The sequence below is a fragment of the Syngnathus typhle genome, linkage group LG11 (genome assembly GCF_033458585.1).
Source record: "Syngnathus typhle isolate RoL2023-S1 ecotype Sweden linkage group LG11, RoL_Styp_1.0, whole genome shotgun sequence".
Taxonomy (NCBI): Eukaryota; Metazoa; Chordata; class Actinopteri; order Syngnathiformes; family Syngnathidae; genus Syngnathus; species Syngnathus typhle.
The window spans coordinates 4,684,926-4,708,679 of record NC_083748.1 but is presented as its reverse complement, the minus strand read 5'-3'; the positions used below and the strand labels follow the sequence as shown (position 1 = coordinate 4,708,679).

Sequence of the window (23,754 nt, the reverse complement as noted above, 5' to 3'; positions counted from 1 at the left end):
AAAAGACAGCAGTCACAACTCTGACGTCTCAACATTATGGATTTGTAGTTGATACAGAGATTAAAAAAATAATAGAAAATGTTAGGGCCTTCAGAGGCTGAGACGTCAGCCGGCAATCAAGGAATTGACAAATTCTCACCAAGTTGAATGTGGAAGATGATGTTGTGCTCCCTCACTCCAGACTGATCGATATTTTTATCTGCGTGTGAGGATGAACGATTGGATGGCAGGAAAAAAAGCACTGCAACAACCAACAAGCATTGGTTATAACTGAACACTTGTCCATCTGCAAATGCATTGGTCCAAATTTCTCCACCTCCTAAAGGAAGTATTCCCACTCGGAAAATGTTGCACTGCTCACAACATAAATAAAGGACTTGACTTTGGCTGAAAAGCACACACGGTGTTTGCCAGCCGCATTGGGTGGCCGTGCTTTTTATGCAGACCACTTCCTCCCAGCTTCTAATGACGAGTGACCCTTGCGTGAAGGGATTCTTAGACACTGGGTCAGGCTTTTAGAGTTAGGGGAGTTCCTTGTGCAGCAAGCATATCACGCCTGGAAACGCAGCGAGTTGACTTGTGTATGAACAAACACCTACAAGCGTTTGAAAGTTTCAAACCCCCGGTGAGCAATCTGTTGTTGCTCTTGTTCCTCGAGCAGCGTGTGCGATAGGACTTTACGACAGGCTGATCGTTTATCATGAGCTGCTGACAAAGGCAATCCTGTCTTTTCATTTTTTGCTTTTGTCTTTTCTTTTGACAAAGGAGTCTATTAGTATGCTGGAGTGCACTGTGGCTGCTGCAGGAGACAAAGAGTGTTGACTTGGTATGCTGCGAGCAAAAGCGAAAAAGAAGGAGCGAACAAGACTGTTGACATCAATTGACAAAATCAAACGGGAGGGGGGGGGGGGGGGGGTTGACTGTCTCCAACTAGGCCAGGTACAAAGAGAGAAGTCTTAACTTGTTTTGTGCTGCTGGGTTTTTCATGAATGCAGGACTAAAAATTCTGAAATTTGTATATTTGTTTTGACAGTCATTATTGTGATTTTTACTTTTACTTTTTACTTTATTCCATGTATGTTATAATAATAATAATAATAATAATAATAATAATAATAATAATAATAATAATAATAATAATAATAATAATAATAATAATAATAATAATAATAATAATAACTAGAATTTGCAATTCCTGAAGGAATTGCGTGTGAAGGTGAAGAAGTTGAATAAATATTGAAGGAATGCTGCAGAATGATGTTGAAACGAGTTGAATCGGTTGAAAAATGTAGAAATGAGAAGGGAAAAAGGAAATATAGTAGAATTGGGTGTGAATTTCAAAATAAAAGATGTGAAGTTTTTGGGAAGTTGTGGAATAGGTAGAAAAATGATGAACAGTTGAAAGTGGAATAGGTTGAATTGGTTGAAAAATGTAGAAATGAGAAGGGAAAAAGAAATTGGGTGTGAATTTCAAGATAAAATATGTGAAGTTTTTGGTAAGTCGAAGTTCTGTCCTTCACACTAATAATAATAATAATTTCTGGGTTTCTCTGCGAATACAGAGTCTCATCTGAGAGGGCATCGCCCAAAGCAAAACAAAAGTTATTAGTGGTTCTCAAAGTGTAAACGAGCACCACTAGTGATATTCTGACTCCCTCTAGAGGCGTTTGGGGAAAAATATCACTGAATTTAATTAAGTGATCTAGTAGTGCATGGCTTCAACTTTTTTTAAACCACGACATAATATTTGTTAAGTACAGTTCAATTATATAAAAACTTTTTGCTTTGAATTATTGCAAAAAGTTTGTTTTCAAACATTTAGGCGCGATTTTGTTCAATTCTTATGTGCGATACAGATTTAAGTTGTTCTTTTACCCCCCCACAGAGCAGCTACTCTGCATTATGTTAAAGTGGCTAGCAAAAAATATTAGATACAGTCTTTAGGAATAAAAGTCTTTATAAGTTTTTGCTAAACACTTGGGCCTACTACCCTACTGTATTTTATTTTAATGTGGCTAACCATGCTGGGCCTTGTCAAGTCCTTTTTTAAGTCATCGTAATAGCTTGAGAACCCCTGCTTTAGATGCTACGACTGTATCCTCACAAGATTTGATTGCACCTCAGGAGGTCACTGAGAATGCAAATTATTTGTGCCACCGTCTGCCAATTTTCATGTCAAAACCTTAAAGGAGTTCAAATTTTGCTATTATATCAACCACAAGTTGCATTTGTAAGGTAAAAAAAAAGTCAGACCTTCAGAATCCATTCATCTGCATCAAGGCAACGTTCCTCCATGTTTCATCCTGTGGCTTGCCTTCACCTCCCTCCCACCATGTGGCTTTACTCCAAGTGGAGGCGCTTGAGAGAAGCACGTTGGATAGTGGGAGCGCAGTCGCACACTGTCCACCGCCTGGTGTGCAACACAGACCAAACCAGTCCAGGAATCTTTTGTAGACAAGAGATTTACCACTGCACCTAATTTGCTCATCGCATCTCTTCCTTCCCACGTTTTGCCAAGGCATCATCATTGAGGAAACCCAAAGGACCATTGCCACTGTTGCATTTTGGGAGTCAACTTGGTAAGTACTTTACTTGGTACATATAAACTTTTTTTTTTCCACTATCCAAGCATGACAATTTCAATTTTGCAATGTCCTTTTTATTCTATTGGTTCAAAATGGAAATGAATTGTTAATGAAATCCCACGCTCCACTTCCCCACTGTTCCTGTTTTATTCAGGGCGGAGGGCCGTGCCGCTGCATTTTAAGTGAACGTTCCTCTTTTCGCCCGCTGGAGATTCTGCGCAAAGCGGCAGCGACATGACAGCCGAGAAGAGCGGGCCGGTTGTAAACGGTAAACCGGAGGATGGCAGGGACACGGATGACTCCAGCTCCAGCCTGGATAACAGGGAGTATTACGAGAGAGGCCATTGGAACAACAAGATGGAGTTTGTCCTGTCTGTGGCGGGAGAAATTATCGGGCTGGGCAACGTCTGGAGGTTTCCTTACCTCTGCTACAAGAATGGAGGAGGTAAGAATGTTGACCTCACTGTCACTCATTTAGCAGAAAGAGCAGAACTTTGACTACAATCATGACTACAGTGATAATATAGTATAATGTTTGTGAATGTTCTGAAGTCCTGCTTCCATGCTCTTGCCTGGAGTCTCCTGACATCAGGTTCTTCTTTGCACTCAGTGAGTTGGGCTGTCCACTCCATTTGGACTCAATGGAGCGCCATGACTAAATTGGTTGTTTCCCAACCCGAAAGTTCATCATTGGGTGAATGAGGACTGTGTTGAAAAATGTTGTCCAAACAAAGTGAATGCAGTTTCATGTAGGATTGAAGAAACTAAGACAGATTATAGCAACTTTGAAAGATAGACTCAGATGATGTGCAATGCGTATATTTATATGTACAATGGCTTGTCATGAGTGGTTTTCTACTTTTTAATCATCTCCAACTTCATTGATTCTTTCGGGATTTAATGATTTGGTACTGTGGCTGTTTTGTGCCCTTGACCCAGCTTGAGAACATATTAGCTGCATTCTTTTTGCTTCTGAATTAAAAAAAAAAAAGTTTGCTTAAATATAGTCAGACCTCTATTATTAACAACCCCCCCCCCCCCCAAAAATTGAAAAAAATCTCTCATATGTGTCAAGGTGCCTTCTTCGTTCCATACGTTATCTTCTTCATATGCTGCGGTATCCCCGTGTTTTTCCTGGAGACCGCTCTTGGTCAGTTCACCAGCGAAGGAGGAATCACATGCTGGAGAAAAGTCTGCCCCCTGTTTGAGGGTAAGAAATCCCTCCTACTCTCTCAAAGGTTTCTATCGTCATCCACGTGTAATTTTACAAACCTGTTTTATTTTTAATGTGATTTCAGGCATTGGCTATGCAACTCAGGTGATTGAAGCTCACCTGAACGTCTACTATGTAGTCATCCTCGCCTGGGCTATCTTCTACCTCTTCAACTGCTTCACCACTGAGCTTCCGTGGGCTAGTTGTGGCCACTACTGGAATACTGGTGGGAGAGCGGAGCATCTTTGATCACATTCATGTTTATTCTTCTTCAACAAGCCAATGAAGGCAATGTGTCTCCACAGAGAACTGTGTCGACTACTATGGAGAAAATGCCACCAACATTACTAGCGCCAACGCAACCTCTCCTGTTATTGAATTCTGGGAGTGAGTACAGTATTTATCCCCACTTTCAGTATTCTTTAGAGATTATCGCTCATCTCTTTGGATATCAAATGTGAATGAAAACGTTTCCACCAAGTCACACTCCAGCCATTTCTTTTTAAGCAATCATCTCTTGACCCAGATAGCTTCATGTGTAAAATCTTAAGGCAGCCTCAGATGGTTTCAGTGATCTCCTCAACTCCCCTGGCCAAAATAATTAGTCAGCTCTTTTCATATTTGTCATTCGGGTCCACTAGGCCAGCTGTCTCCCAGTTGGAGTCACAAGCATGGCAGCAGGTCGGCCTTTGTCAGCGGGCAATGCTGACCGCACTTCCACTCCCATTGCCAGTCCCTGTTGTTACAACATAACTGTCCAATTTTTACCCAATAACTCTTCAGAGTATAATCTGAAAGAAAAGGCCCTTTGAGGTGATTTTGTGAAGAAAATTGTTATGTGTAAGAAAATGTCCCACATGCATGACATAACAACGGCATCATTAACTGTGACACACCATTTTTACTGATGTCTTGAAACTAAGCGCTGCAAAAGAATACATCGATACACTTTTAAATGATGTATTTCAAGGACCAACACAAGGACCAATTAAACAGAATTACTCATACGGGATAACGAAAAACCGGCTTTTGATTCCCTGACCTAGAGGTGTCAAAAGATCGTCCTTTGGTATAGCTAACTAGCTAGCGAGCATAATGCGTACAAGTCTATCTGAAGACAAATGCTTCACGATGAATCTGTCTAAAGCACTTGTTAGAGTACTCAAATGCAATCCAGATCGCTTGTAGTGTTCCAAGCTAGCCCTTGTGGCTGACCAGGACATGGTAGCTGAGTTGGACTTAGCCTGTGGCCTGCCACCAAGAACATGTCACCATGATCAATGGCTGCCTCAGGAGCTCCGGGGGTGAACTCACTGGCCAAGATTTGGCAAACGGCGTTTAGCTGTGCCGCCTCGCATCCTCCATCAATGCCGTTGCCTGGAAATGCTTTGACAAACAGGAAGCACGGGGTTGGTTCGCTGCCGCAAATGACCTATGGTGGCACACTTGTAGACTTGACTGTGACACATGCAGGCCCACGGGGATGCGCTGTGCCCACGGAAGAACAACTTCTTTCCAATGTGTAGGCTTGCAAAGTGCCAAGTAATTCTGCATTACTACCCGGAGAAAAACTCTGAGATCGACTCAGTCTGCTAACACAGAAAAATGGTTATCAGGAGAATAACTCATCTGTTGCAGTAGAATGGTTTATTTTTTTCATAATGAAGGCTTCTCAGTCTCAATTTGAGTTTCTGGCAGAAAGTCGATCACTGGTAACACGAGAGTCCTCACCCCATTTCGCCCAATTTCAAAATAGCACATAAAATACCCTTGGCAAGTTGACAATAATCACTTCTTTTCTGAGTGAAAAATGCGACTTGATTCTCAGCAGAATGTCATGCTGCGTAATTCTAAAAGACGATCAAGTATTTGTCCCGATATAACTTACATACGAGTAGCTGCAAAAGACAGAACTAAAAAAAGGCTAGCAAAAGTGTTTTTGTACTCTTCATGCAGACATTGAATTCCTCTTTTTGGTGAGCTGCCAGTTGTCAGTTTTTGTCTGGGTCCATACAGACGGAGAGTCCTGAAGATATCTGATGGCATCGAGCACATGGGGGGGATGCGCTGGGAGCTGGCCATGTGCCTGGCACTGGCCTGGTTTATCTGCTACTTTTGCATCTGGAAGGGACCCAAGTCCACTGGCAAGGTGAGACGGCACCGATTTCTTCTTATGACTACTTTTCCCCACTACTGAATCCACATTTAATTTCCATTGCCAGAGCTGCCTTGAGCAGGGTCATAAGCACACCCAACAATCCTTTGGGAGAACTCTGAGAGGCCCAGTGGTCCAGAATAAGTCGGGAGATGGAGGTAGAATGTGGAAAAGGCTTGCAAGAATGGCAAAACAGAGAATAAAAAAGAGGTGTGTGAGGAGGGGGGAAATGAATGGGCTCGCATTCTACATGATAGAGGGAAAACAAAACAACGAGGTGGCACTGCTGATTTGCCCCTAAAGTGTCTTTTGTCCGTCTGTGAAGTAAAGAGGAGAGAATGCTCCTTCATGGCTGGGGGCTTTAGCAGCCGGTCCAAGATTGATTCCTGTATTCACTGGAGGGAAAGAGGAGCGAGCGTTCATGAGGAGCATGCAGAGTATTTCCTCGCCCTCTCCCTCCCTCACTTTCTTCTCCGGAGACCCAACGAGCCCATTCAGCAGCGACACCGCTAAGCTGTTTGCTTTGTGACTGTGTTTGCAAGCCATTCTCACATTTAAGCCCTCCCGGTAAGATTTACGGCATGGCGGGGGCAGGATTGACCCGCAAATTTGCACCGGTTTAAATGTTTACTCATGGTGACGTGTAGGCAGCGTCAAAGTTCACACAGGGAGTGAATATTGCCCTTTTTGTCACCCCAAAAGTGGAGAAAAGAGGGATGAGAGGCTTACGATGTGTAATCGTCGTATTTGTCAATCTGAAAGAAGCAGGCCGCATGGGAGGAGACAGGTTTTCTCACACTTTTCCTGTCGGACATGTTGGGATTAGCACATTTTAAAGTGTACGGCCTTAGTAAGTCTTTAGCATCATAAAACATGACTTTTTTTTTTTGCATAACATGCTCAGCCAGGAATTTAGCATCTTGCTATATTTAGAGCCAATGCAGCATAAGGATCAATTCCGTATAGTGTATGTTAATCTTTAGTTTGTGTGTGTACTTCTATGTTGTGAATGAAGTTGTGTATTTGTCCGTTTGTTGTGCATCTCTTTGAAGCACATTTTCCCACACTGCCAGCATCACTCCTCCGGGCTCCTCCTGTTTAAGAGACCGAGCCAAGGGAGCCCTCGCTTTCTTTTCACTCTCCTGTTCTGTTCCATTCTGCCCTCAATTGGTGACCGTTGACTGGGTTCCAGAAAGCCAGGCGATATATGTTGCCCACGCTGGCCTTTTTTTCAAGTGGCTTCTTGAGATGTTAAGCTCAAAATGCTCTTTAGCTATCCTTTGGGACGTTGAACTGTAGTATGTTTTATGTAACGTACAATCATCTGTCAGATGGTTAGATTCTGCATTTCTATATGAATATAAGTAAAAAAATATTGCAGGAAGAAAAAAATGCACCAGTCACAATATATAAAAAAATGCAATTTACAGTGAGAATAATATGGGACAAAAGAGACAATCTATTATTATTATTTTTATTGTTATTATTATTATTACTATCGAGTTCCTGTTTGGTTTTTTTGTAATCTATGCAAAAATTCAGTGTTGCATGCGTTTGTTTGTACCTGCAGGTTGTGTATGTGACGGCCACATTTCCTTACTTCATGTTGCTGATTCTGCTGATCAGAGGAGTAACGCTGCCGGGAGCGTATGACGGCATCAAGTTTTACCTCTATCCAGATATCTCTCGTCTGTCCGATCCTCAGGTACGTTGGAGAGAGATGCACTCTTTTCTTAAATTCCGTGTGTGTGTGTGCGTGTGTTTGGAGAGGGGTAGGGGCAACAGAAGCAGTTAAGGAGGTTGACACTGTTGAGAGAGGAAGACATTACTTCTGACTCTGATGTTAAATTGACTTCGCTGGAGGACAATCAGGGCTCTGTTCAGTGTTTCACTTCCAGGCTGTGTGTCTTTACCCTCCAAGTGTCGTGCATCACTCACTTGCCCTCTCCTGATTTTCCCCCAATTGCTACCTAAAAAATGTTTCCTCGCCCCCACTCATGCTTAATGTTTCTTGAACTAGCTTACTGTTGTTTACATCTCTCATCCCAAACTACTACGATAACAGTTTGCTTGTGTTCACCACCAAGAACCTAATCAGATTCCCATTATGTAATATTTCAAAATCAGACAATTATGCCTCGACTTGGCCCCTTGATCAATCTGTTGAAACTACTTTGAGTGTTCGTATAATAGTTCTTTCTGTCACACGGTCCCAATCTTGCAACATCTGACAGTAATGTGAATTGCAGAATCCACTACATTACATTTCAATAAAATTCACCCATTGCCCTAGTTTGAACTTTCGAAAATGAACTGTCACATGTTCAAAAATCTCATTTCATGTAGTAATTGCTTCTAGCTGCATTGAATGAGATTGACTTGTGTCTGTCAGATGTCAGCAAGGCAGCTTTGTATCAAATCCGACAAATAGGAATGGAAAACGAGCTTCAATTGAGCATTGTGAAGCCATCGCAATGATATTAATGTGCAATACACGAAACATTTTGTTCCATGGTTTACTTCATAAATGCTATATTTGCGTAGATCTAGATTATATTTTCAGATCTGAAGGCACAGACACCTTAGGCATTATACATTACTGTAGATCAGGCGTGTCAAACTCATTTTTGTCGTGGGTCGCATTGTATTCATAGTTTCCTTCGGAGAGTTTTGAAATCAGAGACTAGTAAAAACTGTTCAAATATTTTAAAAAGATGAATGATAATAAAAATTGCTATCAACATCTTTGTTTTTAAAAGTAGTGTCTTTGCGGGCCACATAAAATGATGTGACGGGCCGTATATGGCCCCCGAGCCTTGAGTTTGACACCTATGCTATAGATCAACAATAATATACATTCATATGTGATTGGGATTTGATCCAGCGTTTGAAAACAGCAAAACCAGTCATAGTACTAGTAGCCCTACTGAGCTTCAGTTTTTACATGGTGGACATGTTTTCAAGACTCAATACTTGCAAACACAAGCCGACCAAATTAGGGACAACATCAACAAGAGATTCTCTTGGGGGCCGGGTTGTTAAGGTTTCCTTACGCTGTGCGGCCATCAGCCCAGGGCAAACTAAAGGGAACATTAATGAACATTAGGAAAGAAAGGCCCGTTCTTCCACAGGAACAGGTCTGTGTTTGTGGGGTCACGGAAGTTACCGTGGTTACTCACAGGAGGGAGTGAAGATTGTGTGTTTGTGAATTGTTTTGTGGCGGTGAAATGAGATTAGTGGTTGAATGGTGATGTGAGGAAGTTTTCAAATAGCCGTACTGCATTCGGTTTGAATTTGCTAGCAACCCCATGCTAAGCCTGCGGGTTCGGAGGTCCTGTGCTGCAACTTCAAACTGGTTTCATAACGCACCTTACCTAATATCCATTTTGCTTCTGATTTATCTCATAGGGGTGATGATCCCTTTCTAAAATATAGACCTGAATTATTGTTTCATCTTTTTCCAGAAAACACAAATAACTGAACCGAATGATTATATTTATTAATAATTTCATTTCAGTGGTAGAATTTAATCTTTTTAACTAAAGATGCAGCATATTTTTTCAAAGCATATATTTCTCAATAAAATATAATTTCCTAAGCATAATGCAATTAATTCAATCACAAAAATTTGATTAGCACTGGCATGAGGTCAATAGACTATCAATTTCAATTTTTGTCATCCTCATAACTGATATAAACTGCATTATTTCCAGGTATGGGTGGATGCTGGAACACAGATCTTCTTCTCCTACGCTATCTGCTTAGGCTGCCTTACTGCTCTTGGTAGCTATAACGCCTACAACAATAACTGCTACAGGTAAGAATTTTGTCCTAATTTGAATTTGTCATGACATTTGGGAGTGTAATCACTTCCTAACTTGCTCCTCAGGGACTGCATCATGCTGTGCTGTCTGAACAGCGGCACCAGTTTTGTGGCAGGTTTTGCTATTTTCTCCGTGCTGGGATTCATGGCCTACGAACAAAATGTTCCCATCGAGGCCGTGGCAGAATCTGGTGAGTGTGGAAGAGAAATCGCAGAAACCAGTTAGGGATTATAATCACTTACTATAGGCTGGCGTTCCTTCGTCCATCATAATGTGAAGGCACGTTATGTAACTTCACACTCGCACAGCCTCTCAGACCACAACTTGATGATTTATTCACGTTGGAATGAATGATTTAGTGGGAATGACAGCGTGAGAGATTTAAAATTCTTGTCTCAGAGCACAGCTAAGAGACAACTCCACCGAGAGTAGGTCGCTGCAAGAAAACATGGCTGCCTGCTGTATCTTATTTTGAAGCAGTTAGCGTTGCTTGAAAACAGCATATGCAGAAACATCATCAGTCTCCTGCGTTTGTGTTTTGGATCATTTATCGTTGCCGTGGTGCAACAAACACAGCGGCGTAATGGAGCAGTTTCTCCAGCTGAGTGATTAATGTGTCTGTTTTGCATTGATGGATAAAAAAGTGAGAACGTGAGATAATCAGTGTCTGTTTTCAGGTCCTGGTCTTGCCTTCATTGCATACCCAAAAGCTGTGACCATGATGCCGCTGTCTCCACTTTGGGCCTGTCTCTTCTTCATGATGCTCATCTTTCTCGGACTGGACAGTCAGGTGAACAAGCCCAGAGACAATATACACCTCATCAAGAGATGAACTTTTCTTTATTTAACAGCCCTTATTACTGCCACTGGCAGAGCTAGAAGGGGGGCACTGACCCCGAAATATGCTTGAACCTCCATAAGAGTTTTTTTGTGACGCACTACATTGCAATATTGACTTTTTGCTCCCCATCAATGTATCATTTCTGCAAACTGCAATAAGACGGCTGAAATAGAATGAAAACATTCTCACACCTCCTTGTGTCATTTCTCAGTTTGTGTGCGTGGAAAGCCTGGTGACAGCTGTGGTGGACATGTACCCAGAGACATTCAGGAGAGGCTATCGCAGAGAACTGCTGATTCTCGGCATGTCTATAGCATCTTTCCTCATAGGACTTATCATGTGTACAGAGGTGAGACTTTTACTCTCAAGTATTGTGAAAACTGTGGTGCCTTATGATACGAGTGTAACCACTTGTTCACTATGCCAAAATTTAGGTTGAATTTGAAAAGCCAAGTCATGCGTAGCTTAAGGCACTATTGTGAGCAATGTAGTATATTTTATTTCTGTTGACCTGTTTCTACTGCTCAATAGAATTCAATTCTTTTCACATCCATGATACATCATCATCATTGTCATCATCACTGTCATCTCCACCAGATGAAAGTCAGCAGGTACAAAATATTTTTGTGATACTGGGATTTTATCTTACAGTGTGAGGTGTCACATTGAATTGTATTGAAGTAGATTTTCAATATACTGCTGTCATATTCTGTAAAAGTATACTGTGTGTCTGCTGCAGCATGCTTTTAAGGCCATCTCTGTCTACTGTGCTTTGTGACAATAATTGCTCCTTATATCGCCCACTAAAAGCTTCTCGTGCTTCTATAAGCGCTGGTGTCCATCCATCCACTCTTGAACCATTCTGTTGTCTACAGGGCTCATAAGTGCTGTAAAATGTCAGCACATAACCAAATGTGCCATGCTGACGTTATATGTGTGACACAGGTTTTATTCCCCCTCTTCAGCTGTAATTCCCAATATTTTTCTTTTTAAGTTGGCCATCAATATTTCACATCCAAAGTGACAGTACGTTAACATGTCCAATATTTACGCCGACTTTTACTCATCTGCCACTTTTAACTGCCACAAAATGGCCCTCATGGATTGAAGACCATAAACATGGTGGTGCGGTGTATTTAAAAGGTCCCGCGGAAAGCCATTGAGATTTTCTGTTTATGAACAAGCAGGTCAGACCTCTGCTTTGGGATTCTTGGGGGATTTTATTCACGAGTGTCCTTTTAGTGGAGTTGTATATCTTAATGTATGATGGTAGATATGTTGAGAGGGACTGAAAGTGTAAGAACAAAATGTAGCCTCTTTATTATGGAAATTTACCAGAACAAGCTAATAGGATGAGATAATATCTTGCTCGGTAAAGCAATGTAAAACCCATTGCCGAGAGTTATTGAGCCTGTACCGATACTAGGTATCCTTATTTCAATGTATTGACGCTTGCGATAGCGGCCGATACCAGTCACTGATACCAAGGCGCCCTCTTGTGGCTAATTTACTAACAATAAAACTAAATGGCTTGCAAAGATGACAAAATGTTTTTCTAAGTGAACTGTATCCATGTCAGTCCTCTCAAATGCCCATTAAGATAGTGTCTTTGTTAGAATGCCTGCTGTGCATCTGTCCCATGCAATCACTGCTCTTTACGAATAAAACTAAAAACACCACTTTGGCAGTAATGAAGAAAGTATTCCCACAATAATCTCCATTTCTCAACGGATTTAAACAAATCTAAATTGCACCTGCAGGGGAAGCTGTTACTTTTCTCCGTCTTATCAGTTCTGATACATTGGATTTTTGCTGCAAGATGAAAGGCGAGATTATACAAAAAATGGCACAGGATATCCAATCAGATTGTTGCAAACAGCCCCTGGGGACATATTGTACAGTCTCTGCCTGGTTTCTGGGGATGAATGCAAGCCCCAGTTCCACTTAAAGTTCCAGGAACTTTTACTATACCACTTGGAACTGAAAGGTTCTTATCAGACTTGTTCAACATAAAAACAAGAAATAGAAATGTATTTGCATGCCACCATGTGATAGCTGCCTTTTCTCCTCACAGGGAGGGATGTACGTCTTCCAGCTGTTTGACTCCTACGCCGCCAGTGGCATGTGTTTGCTTTTTGTCGCCATCTTTGAGTCCATATGTATCGGATGGGTGTATGGTAAGACACGACTCAAGACTTCTTGATCTCAGTAACAGTGTCCAGTCCTGTGGGCTCATTATTCACATGCAGAGACAAAACTGAGGAAAAACAGGGCAGTGGCAACTCCGCCATCTGCTGGAGATAAGAATAATGCAGAGACGTTCTTGAACGTAGTGTCATCACAGAACAATCATATCTTGAAGCCATAGGAGAAAATAAATAAGTGGCCGATACTATATATGTTTTTCAGGCAGCGACAGATTCTACCGAAACATCGAGGACATGATTGGCTACAGGCCTGTCTTCTTCATCAAATGGTGCTGGATGATCTTGACCCCAGGCATCTGTGCTGTAAGTCCACCAAACAAACACACACACACACACACACGATTATTCAGATGAGCCTTTGCTTCATCAATCAATCCAAATTTGTCGATGATAATTACTGTCATTCCTTAATTGCAATTTTACCCGACTGTACATTAACTTAGGTTAGGTCTCCGTATTAGGAGCAGAACTCAGTCTTTAACTGAGGACACCGTGTATTGTGTTCTACACTAAAAACTGTCTTATCGTTGGCGCTCCAGGGTATTTTCCTGTTCTTCTTGATCAAATACAAACCGCTCAAGTACAACAACGTGTACGTCTATCCCGACTGGGGAAATGGCATCGGCTGGTTCATGGCCATGTCCTCCATGGTGTGCATCCCTGTGGGGATCATCTGGATGATCTGGAAGACTCCTGGAACCTTCTCTGAGGTAAAGATATGGTCATCTGCATGCAGACCTTCAGCACAAGGTACTGCACACTGAGGGCCGAATTCTCTAAAGGATTTCGTGGCTTTTGGGTGATGCTACATTTTAAATTGTAGACAGTGTCGATTTTCAATTAGAAGTAGCAGAAGTACTATCAATTTGCTATTGATATTCCACTCCTGTCCTGTGAGTGGCAGTACGGTGCTTTCAAACTGTCAAACATACAAAGAAAAGAAATAAATGAACAAATAAAATCCAGAAGGTCTTTACACAATCTCACGCAACCCCTGAATGACCTTGTACAAGTTGAGTGCTCACCTCCCTCTCCACTCCTCTGCAGAGAATGAAGAAGTTGACGACGCCCAGCCCGGACCTGAAAATGCGTGGGAACCTTGCCGCTCTCAGCCCGTATGCTGCCAACGACGCCATGCTAAAGGCTGACGGGAAAATTTCTACCGTCTCAGAGAAGGAAACACACTTCTAACTGACTTTCTGGCCTCAATTAAGTCCAACTCGTCAACAAAAAAAATGACAGCACAAGTCAGCTGTCATTTCATAAATATGAAACAAATCAAAGGCTTGTTTTGGTTTTGTAAAAAAAGAAAAAAGAAAAATGAATCACCAGATAATCTGCTTTTGTTTTGCACAAATTTTGATAACACATCCGTTGGGTTCTTTTAACCTTGTCACTAAAGCAGACACTTTCTTTGCTAACGGTTTAATAGTTAAAAGTTGATTTTGATGACGTACGTTTATATTGCCATTAGCTGGCCACGTTAGTGTCTGTGCCTTGTTGTAGACAAATCAGGTAGGCAAGCAGATCAGGTAGGGCAGATCGGGTAGGGCAGATTGGGTAGGGGTGCAAATCGGGTAGGGCAGATTGGGTAGGAGTGCAAATTGGGTAGGCAAGCAGATCAGGTAGGGCAGATCGGGGAGGGGTGCAAATTGGATACGGGTGCAAATTGGGTAGGCAAGCAGATCGGGTAGGGGTGCAAATCGGGTAGGCAAGCAGATCGGGTAGGGCAGATCGGGTAGGGGTGCAAATCGGGTAGGCGAGCAGATCGGGTAGGGGTGCTGACAGTGTACACATCTTATGCCCAAATGTCTAAAATGTAGCAGCTTTGGATCCATGTGGTATGCGATAGAGGATACTGTCACGTGTCTTAGAGTACTTAGAGACTATAGGAGGGCACCGACAGCAGTAAAAGAAATCACTTATGAAGACATGCCACTGTATAATGCTAAAATCTTATTTTAATGTTGTCTAATTTCTAGTCAAAACTTTTTTGAATGAGGCACAATAATCAAAACATCTCCAACAAGACAAATGCATGATTTTGTTCACAAGTTTGTTTACAAAACACATGATTTCATAGATGAAAAAAATGGATTGAAAAGCATCAGTTGGATCTTCCGGTGGCTAACCTTAATAAAATATGACGAAAAAAAAAAAAAAAAAGTGCCGAAAAGATTTATTTTAGGATAAACAGTTCAGTTTAAATATGCTAATAATGTTCATTAAATAATCAAGTTTTGACTGGATATTAGACTAACAGACTTTTACGGTTGACGGACCGCATTCAGTTTGTTGATGTTGAATAGCAACAACAGCAAAAGACAAAAAAAAAAATCACGTTATCCGATTTGACAGTAAAAAGTGCAATTGATTGTTGGCCTGTATTGGGTTCTCTGGGGCTTATGTGATTTTTCCCTTTTCTGATGGGGAGCTTCACACTGACACCGATGGGAAAATCAAAATTGGTTTAAAGCCTCGGAAAATCTTCACATAGCTGTGAGCGACCGGCAGGCCGAGCCTTAAGAAGAAGGAGGGGAAAAAAAGAACAAAACACCTCTTTCTCTCTCTTTCTCTCTGCCATCCTTTACATCCGCATGTGTGTCATTTCACGGCAATTATGCTGAGCCTTTCACCCAGAGTGACTGACAGACAGATGGGCTTCCGCCTTTGCACTCTCATTCCCCACGTCGTCTTGAAAGGAGGACATGTCACACATCACATCAACGTCGCACGGCGCTTACCTACGTACCTACCACTTTCTCATTTCTAACCTTTTTCACTTCAGACCCCTTGCTAAAATAGCTGTAGCAGAGTCGGAACAAAATAGGAAACCTTTTCCATGGGTGATCGCTGCTGGTTGGGCTAATTTGGCTGCTAAATGCTTGGTTAGTTCAATAACTGTAAACAAGTCAACACATTCAGCAGATACGCCAATCTTTTAGTACAATTGTTTAGGATACATGTTACACATTGTCAGGTTGAGCGGATCTCTTTGTCGAGTGGGAAAAAATTCTCCCACTTTTTTAGCTGAAAATTTCGACCTTAAATTGACAGCATCCTTCGCCATCGGCTTCCAATCCCCGTCCATAGTCTCGATCAGTCCTTATTTTAGCAAAGACACATTTTACATGAGAAAAATGCCACAGCACACAACCACACAGCACAAAAAAATATGTCATACACAAAAATAATGATAAACTCAACTCAGTTCATACATTTCAGGCAAATGAGCTGGCCTCATTGTTACTCAATCCCAGCATCGCCCAATCAGCGCTCATTCACCCTCTCATGCTCACTTATTTCCCGTTTGCTCATTTCTTTGTCCTTCTGTGCTTGATGGAAATGCAACCGTGAAAGGGGATGGAACTCCAGTTTCTCCAGGAGGAGGCAAAAGAAGCTAACAAATCGTGTGAGACTTAGTGTGGGATGACGTATGTGATGAAGGCCAAATGGATGGAAGTGTTTTTTTTCTTCTTCTTAACGTGGTGGAGGCCCCTCCTGCCCAAGCTGTGATGTTCTTCTTCTTCATCCACCCCACCTCCCTTCTCATTCATGTATTAGCCACGTACGTCATTTAACACTGACTACATCCATGTCCAATTGTTTACTTTTTAAGAAACATGTGCTGTGTATCTCCAGATGAAAGCACTGTCGATTAAAAGGTACTTTTGATATGCAACTCAAAAAGCTCTTTGTCAATATAGAACTATAATGGGGGAAAAAAGTGTTCTGTAATGTTCTACACACATTTTGGTGTCACGGGACACACAAACTGTCTGCTTACTCATTTTTAAGAATAAATATTCTGATGGGAGTGCACTAATGGTCTTTCTTTTTTTTACATCAGAATATTAAGTCAATTGAAATTAAACAATTACATTTAATTTTTTTCTATTTCAATGTTAGCATTCAAACAGTTTTATACTGAGTATCTTTTCCAGAGGGTTTTGAGAACCATTGATCTAGGCCAATTCCACGATTAGAGAACTTTTCAGGGCGGATTTTCACGGCGGATGCAGGTGCAGTGAGACAGATGAGGAAAGACATGAGCGAGCAAATCTGCCCAGAAAAGAGAGAATGAAAACGACAGTGAGGCAGATTAGTTGACTCACAGTGGAGCTTGCGGGGACGGAGCCAAGCTAGAAGAAGCGCATGATGCGCCGCGGCCAAAAAGTCGGCCTCGCTCAGAGATGACTGCAAAATTTGTACAAGGCTCATGTGTGGACGGCAAATGGCACGAGCACACCGAACCCAATCGCCATTCCATGCTTAACACTACACACGTGTAATGGTTATTATGGAAGAAGAGGGAGGGGGGAAATGGAACCGAAAGGAATGGGATTTTTTCTTCCCCTTTTTATCCTTTGCCAGTGCGAGGCCATGGTGTTCCTTTATTTCTCAGCAGGGGGCAGCAAATTGCAGTTTTTTTACAAACAGCGCTTCACTGTAATTTTGGTTGCTTTTTGCATGTGTTGTCTTAACAGATGCAGTCTGCTCAAGAACAAATGCTTTTTTTTTCTGTCCAGATTTCCAGGCATAAAAATTGTCAAGCTGCAGTATAGTCGACAATTTGGATGAACACATGACGTGGTGAAACAGAAGTTCTAATGATGATTCCATCTTTAAAAAATGGTTTCGTTTATAACAAGGACATTTTAAAATATTATAAAATACTATTTTGTGACTCGTTCCCATGATGCTTTTCAGCCTGAAAGAATTATTGAGGCTTCAACTAAAGTTTTTAGATTTTCAAGATATTATGGTATGGTTTGAAATCAGCTACGTTAGTGTCTGTGCCTTGTTGTAGACAAATCAGGTAGGCACGCAGATTGGGTAGGGTAGATTGAGTAGGGGTGCAAATTGGGTAGGCAAGCAGATCAGGTAGGGCAGATCGGGTTGGGGTACAAATCGGGTAGGCAAGTAAATCGGGTAGGGCAGATCGGGTAGGGGTGCAAATCGGGTAGGCAAGCAGATCGGGTAGGGCGGATCGGTTAGGGTACGAGTTGATGTTATGGTTTCAAACTTGGATTAGGCTTTCAAATATAGGTTTAATGATAGGTTAATAATATCCAAATAAGAGCTCAAGACAGGGTTAGGCTTTTCAAATGAAGATTAGTAATTAAGGTTATCATCGTCATTAGCAGATACAATGAGTTGATGATTGGACACTGCTTTTGCTCCATTAATAATCATGTCGCCATTACATCACCGCTCGCCACGATACTTGTCTGTACATTGGTGTGACATGCTCAAGGCGTACCTGCGTGGCCCAACTGGCATGAAATAGCTTAGTGACCTTTATGGGAGGTCAAAGTCACCACGTGTCTACGGGTGAATAAAGTCTTTAGAAGACTTTAGCAAATGTAGCCTTATGTGTTTTATTCACTGTTAATGAAATTTTGTATGCAATGAAGGTTAAATGATCACCTGAGAAATATTGTGTGGGATGGTAAGCCACTGCATGTGTATGCCGTTGACTTTGTTTGGTGGGATTGTAATGTGCGTGTGCATGTTTGCTTTGCCTTTTGGGTGGGTCCTGTCTTGCATGATTGTGCAGTAATGGGTTTTGGCAGCTGTGTAATTTCTGTTGATTTATTCTGACCTTGAAAGAAAAAGACAAATATACTTGTGGGGTGTCATTTGCAGTGCACACACACATTAGTACTAGAGGATGCTTGTTAAAAAAAATCAATAAATAGTCATTAAAAAAAAAAAAATCCTCAACTTTCGTACACTTCCATCAAATTCATTGAGTTGAACTGAACCATGAAAAATGTCTTTTAAAATTCTCGCATTATAAGGTCAAATGGGACATTGATGCATCGTTATGATTATTTCATGACCAGATTTTAAATCATGTCAGTTTCTTAATTATGGTGGACAGTATGAAGTATTATCTAGGCCTTGTTTCCGTTCATTTCCATTTGTACTTTCAACTCCCCAGCGCATTTACATTTTATTCAACCCCCAGTCAGCCTCCAGCTAAACACACAGTAACACACTTGGTGTTAGTGGGTCAAGTAACCATCGTGGGACCAGCCAGCGTCAATGTCACTAATTTCCCTGTCAAGCGCAGTTGGTTGGCTTGAATGGGTCACTGGTTAGGTGTAGTGTTGGCTCGTTCAAAGGAACGACTCTTTTCAGTGAACGAGAGTGAACGAATCACTTCCTAAAGTGATTCGTTTTTTCCTTCCAGTTCATGTGACTTCAACCAGTAAGTGTCGCTAATGCACATTGAAGCTGGTGCCACCTCGCCGTAAAACAAAACGAAGAATAAAATGACGTAACTTCCCGTTCACGAACAAGTTGTGAATTGCATTTCCCGTTCTACTGGTTGAATTCATATGAACTGAAAAAAAAATCTGTATCACTTGAGGAAGTATATTGCATTGTTTGATGTGTATGGGTTGTTTTTACGGGATGTTGTGAAAAAAAAGAAAAAGAAAAAAAAGAAAAACAAAAAACGGATCAGTGTGAGTGTGAGAACGATTCGTTGAACAATTCGTTGGAACTAATCTTTTGAGTGAACTGATTCTAAAGATTCATTTCACTTAAAAGAACTGGAATGCACATCACTAGTTAGGTGGGCTATTGTACAGAAAATGACCCAGAATAAAGTTAATTATTGCAATGCAGCTTTATTGAGATCGTTGATTAAAGTCTAATCAGGTCTATAGACCTTCTAATACGTAATTATTAATTATGCAGACAAGTATACATGTTTTATTATAGCGCTGACATTTGACCCTCTTCTTTTCACTGACCTTTGACAATAATTTAAAAATTTCAAGTAACATTATATATTCTTTAACTCATGTTTTCAGTGAATGTATTATTTCTTAACTTGTTTGCCCAAAGAACCAGAAAACTAAAATTTGGGACATAAAAGTTCAAAGGTGCAAAGCCCAAATAAATTACTAAAACAACAAAAAGCAATCTCATTATGAGTAAATCGTAGCTTTACGCCATTGAGAGCACTACAACCTTTATGTGTTCAAAAAATCGTTCACAAAGCAAAAAATGTGCTACAATCAGTTCATGTTTGTCCAAAATATGAACGAGTTCATTAATTTTTGTTCAGATACAACACTGGCCATAGTGTTCATCACTCTCCTTCAATCACACTTCTTTCATTGAAGGCCACAATAATGTGCCGAAGTCAATGTCTTTTTCCCTCCAATCTCACAGCCATTACAGCATTCTCTCTGCTTGACTGGCATGTGTGCGAGGGAACAGTTCACGGTTCATCCTTCATTTTATTTTAAATTGGATATAAATCAATGATCACAGATTACCACTAAATTACTGGCTCTTGATATATTTTCCAAGTAGTGCAACCTTTTGCACCTTGCACAACGTGTACCGCATATAATGAATTTGGTCAATAAAAACAATCAATCGATCAATCGTGTAAAACTCCTGTTTGGCTATAAGGCGTATGTAGAGAATGAAGAATGAAACAGATCATGAAAGAAACACAAGATGATAAGTGTCAGGACATTAAAAAAAGTTGCAATTAGAAAGCAGACTGACAGAGACTATCTGTCCAAAAACACCTCTAGCTAATATGAAACTGACCTCTACCCCCTGGTGTAAAGCACGAGGTAATTGAGGTTAACAATATAATATGACCTCCGACGGCTTGCATGTGTGTGTGTTACTTCTGTTGAAACGTTTCCCACCAAAGTGTGAAAATGGATAAGACAGCCATCTTTTGAATATTCTTATCAGCAGCTCCAGAGGGATGCAGTGTATTTAATCCAAACCAAAGCCCGTGTGCATTACATCCAGATCCAGAATTTGGTCTGGAAATTATGAAATGATGTAGTAAATCTTGATAGATTTCTAATATAACCATTTATTTTGGTTTCCTATGAAATCACAGCACCCCAGGAAAAACAGCCAATCTGAAACAGAATGCTAAAGATTATAGTGTCGTTCACTCGCGACCACACTCACAGCAGCTGTTCTGACATTTACGGTGACAGAATGAAGTTAGTCTACGTTCAAAAGTCGCAATTACTAAACTGAATGACTCACTATAAATAGGTTGCAAACATCTTTCACATGACCCTCCAAGAAACACTGAGTCAAATGTACGTGTATATAGACCTTCAACATGTCCATAGGGACTTGGCAACATGCATGCTGATGAGTTTGCCTTCAAGCGGGTTTAGGGGGGCTCATGGTAGGGGGCATTGCCACTATTACATGTCAACACTCCATCCCACGACATTTCACCTAGCGCTTAGAAAGGTCACCATGCAGAAGTGGCGAAATATGAGGGAGGAAAAAAAAAAGGTGAAATGGAATTTTCGATGGTAGTATGTTGTGTGTGCATGCTCGCAACATGGAGGCCATTATATCGAAATGGAGAGAAATCAATTCAACATAATGATTTCAAAAAGGTCAGGGCTACCAAATTATTGCTGGAAATTTACCTCGGCAACTTGCTGCTTGTGATCCCATAATAATGCCCATCAATTATTGAGACTTGGTGAAGCAGCATGTGGCTTATTGTACATTATTCCTGTGCAAGATACTCCAACAATTGTTTGTCATCAGCTGCTGCTCCAGCTGACATGTGACCCTAATGAATTCAAGTGCAATAGAAAATTGATGGATGGCAAAATATAATCCATAATATGTGTGAAAAGCTCTTGTTATTACTCTCGGTACGTGGACGTCAGCTAAGACACTCTTCTTTTAGCAAATTCAATGCTACTCTCTCTGAGAAGATGACACTAAGAATATTTTCCTTCCATTGCAAATCAGCTTTAATTAGACGTGAAACTTCATTTATGTGCTTCAAAAGGAATATGTTAAATAGAGGCCGCAGCAAAGAAATACCTCGGTCGTCATCAAAGGAAGCGACTAAGGGCAAGTTTAAAAAGAATCAGGCCACAGGTGCCTTAGGTCTGCTGGGCGTTGGAACATCCACAATTTTCATTTTCTGCTCTCCGTTCCAATTTCCTGCACCGCCACTTTGGTTTCTATTTCTTGTCCCGCTCTGCCACTTAATTCACTCTAGATACCTCTTTTGAGTCCTATCCTGCCGCAACTCACCTATCGCAGTCAAATCCGAATAATGAAGGTTATTAGTCATTTTAAATGTCATTCAGACCTTTTATGTATCGTTGGGTTCTTCGCCGAGGCTCGTGGACGGCGTAGCGCATTAAAGCCAGATTCTCGATGCCTAATGGCGTGTGAACACGGATAGGCTATTAGCATAAAATGATGTGCTTAGCGATAACGAGTGGATTTACTTGGCTTACAATGCCACGAGCGGCTGCGCGGAAATAACGCGGAGGAGAGAAAGAGAAAAGAGAGGAAGCTAATTCGGTCCAAACTGGAAACTCGAGCTAGGCCTTCTTATCTGTTTTGTTCTTGTGTGCACACTGTATCAAGTGGCTCTCCACTCCTGCGAGTGCAAGGCTATTTTAGAAGCTGCTGGATGCGCCACAACCATTGCAAGCGGCAGATTGGAAGATAAGGATGGGGACGAGGCATTCGGTCTCGTGAGCTACGTTTCACACATTGTCGATGATGTGTTTGCTATTATCTTGGTGGACTTAAGGTGGAATTGTACACAGGGAACCACCAGGAACATGATCATTTTTCAGCCCTCCAAAAAGAAAAAAAAATTCCCTCCGCTTTATTCGGAGGGATTTACTTTCTCAAGAATTAAAACGAACTCTAACCTCCTGATCAGAAATGGTACACTCATGTTATAATACGTACATTTTCCTCCACGAATAGTAAGTAGCTTAGCACATTCAACAAATAAACTGCTTCATGGCTGTTGTTGTTTTTTATTGTAGAAATCATTTTTTGGATTCTAACTGTTCAAAGTTGTCTTCCCTGAGTTTTGATCAAACGGTTTTAGGCCTCCCCCAGCTTTAAAAATGGTACAGTCTTACAATTAGTGTATACTTTTCGCTCAATAACAAGCTATTATTGTATTTACATGATAAGCCAAGGATGAAAATGGATTTGTAATTATTTTATAATGACTTTAAAATGAATGCAGTGTAGGAAAGGGAACAAATGATTTTTAGCTGACACCCGCAACAACTGCCAATCACCTTGCGATGAAATTGATCCGCTATCAAACATCAGGTGTACATATTGATCGTGGTCTTTTCACAGGCGAAACGGCTAACACGTTAAACTATGCAGTCATAAATGTACTATTTATCAGAAACATTTATCAACTTCCTCTTTGGAAAGAAGCCCACTGGTGCTTAGATGAGACTCCAAAAAACAATTGACTAAAATAAACTAAGCCACAAAAGTCAATTGACGCTGTGTTTAACTCCTAACTTAGTAAAATGACTAAATAACGTTGCAGCAGTCATGCACAGTTAGTCCATGTTGTTGTCCTCTCGCACGCATATGCACACGCATGTCCTCTCGTCAACCTTTGCAATCGGTCGTGTGACAAGCGCCGTGTCTTCAGGACTTGTGACTCAGCGTCACGTCATGGCTCCAGAGCTCCATGTCCAAAGTCAGACAGTCACGTTATGCTTTTGACTTTGTCTCTTTTTCTTCTTTTTCTTCGCTCTCCGTCACTCCATCTTTCTCCCCATCTCCAACTCGTCCCTATGTCAAGCGAGGCCGAGGCGCTCGGAGGCTCGTTGCTGGGCTGTCACTAACGTTTATGTTAACCTTTCGTTGATGATGACATGCAATAGTTGAGCCAGCAGCGGCGCCTGACTGTCGTTAATCCTCCACAGGCTCCTCACCGCCCTCCAACCCTTCCACCCGTTTTCTCGATCTATCTTTGACCCTGACTTCCTCCACGAGGCGTTTTGTCATCACTGGACGACGCCAACTCAGCTCTTCCTCTAAATCTCTTTTTTAATTCGCTTTTTTTCCTTTATCATTTTTTTTCTGAAACCGACAAACGTTCTCAAAATCCTTTTT

The 23,754-nt window shown here is 41.3% G+C and overlaps 1 protein-coding gene across 1 annotated transcript; it reads left to right on the top strand.

Moving 5' to 3' along the window:
• Positions 1-2,363: 2,363 nt before the first annotated feature.
• slc6a11b (solute carrier family 6 member 11b) lies at positions 2,364-16,647 on the top strand. The gene is made up of 15 exons (XM_061291833.1): positions 2,364-2,579; positions 2,740-3,030; positions 3,661-3,795; positions 3,884-4,024; positions 4,104-4,185; positions 5,815-5,947; positions 7,524-7,658; positions 9,667-9,770; positions 9,843-9,967; positions 10,455-10,567; positions 10,830-10,967; positions 12,693-12,795; positions 13,028-13,128; positions 13,365-13,535; positions 13,873-16,647. Exons 2-15 carry the CDS (start codon positions 2,820-2,822, stop codon positions 14,014-14,016), a joined length of 1,836 nt encoding a protein of 611 aa, XP_061147817.1. The 5' UTR covers positions 2,364-2,579; positions 2,740-2,819; the 3' UTR covers positions 14,017-16,647.
• Positions 16,648-23,754: the final 7,107 nt, after the last annotated feature.